At 40.4% G+C, this 6,000-nt stretch overlaps 1 protein-coding gene across 1 annotated transcript in view; it reads right to left on the bottom strand.

Moving 5' to 3' along the window:
* T265_10580 (hypothetical protein) overlaps positions 1-6,000 on the bottom strand; it is a gene marked incomplete at both ends in the record, with an annotated part of 82,489 nt that overhangs the window by 54,447 nt on the left and 22,042 nt on the right. Inside the window, one exon of the mRNA XM_009176995.1 lies at positions 4,937-5,006. Within this exon, the coding sequence (XP_009175259.1) occupies positions 4,937-5,006 (70 nt within the window). The remainder of the gene's footprint in view (positions 1-4,936; positions 5,007-6,000) is intronic.

The following is a 6,000-nucleotide window of genomic DNA, read 5'->3' as shown; positions in this document are numbered from 1 at the left end:
TATATATATATATATATATATATATATATATATATTTATATATACGAAAGTCGCATATGATGCAATCCCACTTGAGCCTGGTTTCTTCTAACAGCCACTCAGAGGCACATGAATGCGTTTCAGAATGCTGTCTAACAGACAACTGGTCGTTGGACCAGCATTTGTTACTTGACAGGAACATGCATATGAGTAAACATAGAAGTCGGTGACGGAGCTTGTTCTTCAAGTGAGCAGTGACAGTGGGACTGAAATTGAGAGTCAACCACAGATTAGCGACAGGCATGCTATTCATGTATCAACATAATGTCGAAGAATTACGGTAACTGGTTTAATGATCATCATCCTTGAATGGACGTTTTGTGTAGAAAACAAACCTTCTCTCAAGTGAAGAACGCCTAGCTTTCTGTTCCATAAGTTGCACAATCTTCAGTAGTCATTCTGCGATAAGAGACGCTTTTATCATTTTTGTTCCCCCGCAAACACTTGTACATGCCTGTTTGTTGCCTTCCCAGAGAAACACATAATTAGGTTATAATTCTGTAGCAATCGACTGAATATCCTGTCCTGTCTTCACATGTTTTTGCGGACTATGCGGGCAACTGCCCGGTTGTTGTTCTTCTGAACACTAACATGGAGAGAACGTAAACATTGGATTTATTTCGTAGCAAACTTGGTACTTTTACGAACCAAACTGAAAATGTGGGACTAACCTGTTGTGCCACTTGTTACATCAGCAAGCTCCAAGATGTCTAAATAGCATTCTTGTATTGCTCGGGCCTATAGTTGCCTAAAATTGGGTTCACACTCCTCATTATGTCCCTGAGAAGTCCGATGGGTACATATTCATGCCCTCTGTGGTGTGTTTTCAGGGGGTAAGGCTTGGAAATATTGTTAACTAACTGATTAATTCACGCTAAAAATATTTCCGAACAAACAAACAAACTCATATCTGTTAGTTACTAGCTTTTAACTCACTGCTCGTTCGATGAACCCGACTAGTCGGCAATATGCAATAACAACTTCGAATTTTAAAAAAATTCTGTAATTGGCACAGTAAAATTCCATATTAGTGTGGTTAAAATTTACGGTACCGTTTTTGCAAAGCAATTTAGCTAGATGGACTGCTACTTTTTCTCGCACCTTGATAGTACGACAATATCCACTGCTTCTTAAATTCCGTTAATTAAAAACAATACGTTGCAATGAGGAAGACATATCTAAGCACTATATCAAACAAAATAGCAGGGGCGAGATAAAGACGACGTCATTTGCAAGCTTCACTAAAAATGAGTCCAGCATACGAAGTTTAGCCAGGCGGCTCGTCTAGAAAATGACGTCAAAAAACGCTTGGAATGGCAGGGTCATTTGTTGTGTGGCTTATGGCCGTGTTCAAGAAGAATCACGTTGCCATCAGTCAGAAAAGCTTCATTGTTGCTCAGCCTATTGTACACTTAGCTTATCATGTCTTGTCCTCCTCAGATTTTTCACAAACAATAGTCTGGGATTAGAAGTAACATCTTTATAATTAGAGGTTTGATATGCACAGCAAATCTTTGGAAAATTTTAAGTTCCAATTTCTGGTCCAGCGAATGCTCCTCACCTGTGTGCAATCTTTTTTGTGCATTCCGCTAGCAGCCGTCATACTACAAAGACGCTTTAAGTCTCAAAGTAATGGTGGTGAGGTTTTGTAACCACATACTGAGAATGCTCTTACATTTGCTTCCTATAAACAGCCCTCCGGGTCCCACGCACTTATTTTTGAAGCGACAGATGGCGCAAAATTAAGGATTTTTTTCAAACCCTATGAAGACCTGCGACGACCTGGTCTGCCAAGATATGATCAAGGCGTGCGAAGTAATCAGGTGGTCTTTAGCCATTCGGCTTAAAGTTTAAGGGAGGCTCAAAAGGAGTAGCTTGCTCAGACGGAAGATCACCACATAACACACACTTCGTCCGGATAATCCAGGTGCATTAATCATTCTCAGGTTTTTTGTTCCCGGGACTGTGCACCCTGAGTTTGTACGAGTGGAACCATTCAAAAATAGTGATTCGAAGACCTTTAGAGGAACACTGTTTTGGAAGAATCATTTGGATGGGCCATTCCTAAATCTACCAATGAGTTTTCGGATAGCAGATATGAAGTATAGTGACAAACTTTAGGGACAATGTAAAAGATATTCTTCATAACGATTTAGGCAAAAAAGGGGGGGTTATTTTTGAAGTTAATTCTGGCACCGCTCGGGCATTTGAAGTATCGTATAGACAGTCCCCAAAAGATCGATACACTTTTAATGCTGCTGAATGCAAGGTAGATGCCAAAGCTCGGACATTCAAATAACTCGGAGGCCTGTGATACCACCGTGATAGGTGTGAGACATATAGCTCTCCAAATACTTCTACGGGTCTTGCAGTTAAACGATATCAATAGGGTTCTTGATTTCAGTTCCTCTCCCGGTTGTCTGAAGGAGTGTCAAGATGTGTAGACATCTCGGAATGAGTGAATGATAGCAATAAATCCCATTCACGTCCACTTTTATCATTTTTTTCTAAAGTAAGGCATTCAAATAAATTTTGGTTGTATGGCAGCGAAGCATCAGTGTTGAACCCTATTATGATGATTATGATTATTGTGCCACTCCAATTGACGTAAACACGTCGGGCATTTTTTACTATGATGCTAACTGATTTGTTGCAATTTACCTAAACTCTTCTGGGAAATGTTCTTCATGATGATCTAGAAGATTACTTTTTTACATATTTACTCTCCACTATTATCCCGAATTATCCCGAATTTCTCCTAGATCAGGCCTCAGAGTGTGACCTAAAATTTTATGAGCACTCTCTACCGCAAAACCATCCTCCAGGCGGTTCCGTCACGCGACTGGTTGAAAGTAATACCTGAACGACTGTCCACTCGATCTGTGCACGGAGACCAATGGGATACAAATAATATCAGGATGAGAGTGGCTGTTCAGGTTCTGTGCACATGCCCCGGAACTGAACAAACAGAATTTTTAGAGCCCTGGATGGCCTTGAATATTTCATCTCGGCGAGAGCCAAATTTACTTAGGAGGCCAAATTTAGATTAGCGTAAGTTAAGCTTGTAGCTTTCAGATCAAAAAGCTTTTTAGTTTCAGAAGTTAAGTTAATTTCTTGGGTTTGTAGGAGATAAAAGCACGATCCGAATCAACGGAATAACCGGCACCCACGCACTGTACCTCATCATCGGAAGCTGATGGCTACTAAGTTGCTGGGGTACGTTACGTAGCTCAACTATGATCGCTGAGATTTAACGCATTACTGCTGAGGAGAAGTTGATGGCTGGAAGAGTTTGCAACATGTGGTCGTCATAAACATTGCGTTCTGCCCTCACGCTAAATTAACTGTCAAGATGAACATCCGATGAATTAAGGCTCCTCAGCTGTGCGGTAAACTCCTCAGTAGTTGCGACTATGGCTAAACTCTTTAGTAGCAGTCACATGTTTTCGTCAATCAGACTTACTTTGCTAGTAAACAAAGGGAGCTGACGGATGTCACAAGTTGAGAGCTGGCGTGATGTCAGCGTACATTTATTTGTACATTTCATGGCTGATTGTGGGCTGGAATACCGCAACAGTGCTCCACTCTAGACAGGAGAACAAAAAGCTTGACCCCATACTTTACGTGATAGGGTTGAGCTTACAATAGCATATTGACTGTTAAGTAGATAGAACGCCATACCACCTGAACTCCTGATGTGTCAATCAGTAATGAGATAAACATCGGCGGTGTACCCATTAAGGCTCGAGATTTGTATCAAAACTATGCATATCTGCAAATGCCGACACTTTCATCATTTACCCTAAAAGCCATGAATTCGCACTATCGATTATTGACATTCTGCAAGCATCAGTTCAACAGTGCAGCGAATGAGGCGTTGTCAATAATTGCCATTTTTGGATTCTATACCCTTAATTCATATTACACTTTGTCAATGAGGTTCAAGTTTTTTTAACTTTCTCTCTGATTTATTGAGCCAATAATTACTCTCAGAAAATTTGCTTGCCCCAAATGACAACTAGGATGACAGAAGTGTTTTGAAATATTTGTGAGGACCGTCGTGAACACACTCTGTTTACCTGTAACGTATGCGACAGAGAAATTAGAGCTTGATTTTCTTAACCGTGATTACGTGCCTAAACTCCACAATGGGTGTAATGAGCCTCGTTAACCAATTTCGTGTAAAATTTCAAGAAAGTGTTAGTGCACTAACCACAGTGTTTTCAACGCGGAATTCTCATCAGCTTCCGCCGTACCTTCCAACATTTTAAACTCGCTGCAATCAAAGCTCACCCCTAATACCCCCAAAGTACCCGACAGTTTTTTTGTCAGCCCCGTCAACTGAAATCATTCCTTCCTGCTGGTTCATTTCCTCGTATGGTTGCGCACCGTGCCGAAGGATTTGACGATGTTTCATGAGAGCACACTTTCTGTCTCTATGGCAAGGGTGTTATTGTAAGCTGTCCTCCAGATTTAGGACACTGAAAAATTTCGAACTGCCGCAATCCTACTCAAACCACACAGATAATATTGTCTGATGATTTCCTCACAAATTAATTTGTTCTGACGCTGCTCAGTTTAATGATAAGTCTAAAAGCAGAGCAGTCACTGTAGTCCCTTCCCTTGTGTGCTTTATTTTTTGTTCAAAAGGAACGGTTTTACAGAAAAGTCCGTTTTTCGTGCGATTTTCTGGGCGGTACTCAACTACATAGGGTTTGTTGTGTTGAAACTGTGATCTCACCGTTGGTTGATACATTCGCCTCTAGTAAAAGAAAGTTGAATAAAAATGTTCTTTACACTTTTCTCAATAATACTGGTGACTTTTGAAGCGAATTTCTCTCGCGATATTCCTATAAGCGGCTTACCACGTGTGAGCGTTTTACACTGACGGACTTACTCTGACATCTCTTGTCCGTCAGACATTGAACACTCCGAAAAATCTTCAACATGTTTATTTTTCTTCTTGTCTGAGAAAATTAAACGCAAAATAAAGTTAGAATCTAGTCTGAAATAACGTCTTTAGTTGGCTTTTGGCTGTTGTCTGAAAATATTTATCACTCACTCTACCTTAGCTTAAACCGCTCAAGTTAAAGCAGGTATATGAAGGTAGGAAAGCTATTTCTGTGCACGAAGAAAGTTCACACACTCAAATCCTTTCACAATACCATATAATTGTGTTAGCTCCAGCACAACTGCTTTTATTCTCTACCACATGACCATGCCAAATTGTGGGGAACTTTTAGTTCCCCAAGTAGTACCTAAAATGTTTTTCGCAGAAGACTCCATGTTCATTGCCCCCCTTCAGTTTTCATCCGTTCGTAGTAAGGTTCAATCAAATTATGTGATGCACCTTGCGCTCTCCAGCTAAATCACAAACTAACAGAGCATTTCGGCAAAAGTAGGACCACTTTCAAGCATGCTTTCAGCTCTACATAAATTTGTTATTCTGACATTAGCTTGTTATCTCCATAACTATGAGAAAGTTATGATCTACCCTCGTGTTGCCGTTTTTATGTGCTCGCATCCTGCAATCGGGATGTTTTATCTGACTGCTGATTTGAGTACGCATATCACCAAGGGAAGCAGAAAGGAATGGAAACAGTGAATCCAAATTTTTGGGGAGGAAGGAACAGATGGAGTTACTTGTTATGCGTTTATCTATCGTCCTGCCTATCTATTCGCCCATCTACTTACCAACCTACCTATCTGTTTATCTATCTAATCACAGTGAAGTTTTCTCGAAATCGCGAAGTTTGTGATTGTTTGACAGGTAACCACACTTACATTTCGGTGGCGACAATGGTGATTTTTGTGTTAAAACAATGTGAGAAACAATGTAAAAAACATACATTAGCGCAAAGCCAAGTTACGTTAGCACCCATCTAAAAGGAGAGTTTCAGCAAAATCAGGGGGTCTTCTACGATCTCAGAATAGTTCAAACACAGATTTTTGGATAACTTT

The sequence above is a fragment of the Opisthorchis viverrini genome (assembly GCF_000715545.1).
Source record: "Opisthorchis viverrini unplaced genomic scaffold opera_v5_381, whole genome shotgun sequence".
Taxonomy (NCBI): Eukaryota; Metazoa; Platyhelminthes; class Trematoda; order Opisthorchiida; family Opisthorchiidae; genus Opisthorchis; species Opisthorchis viverrini.
The sequence above is the reverse complement of the archived record's forward strand: the minus strand, read 5'-3'. Positions and strand labels throughout refer to the sequence as shown.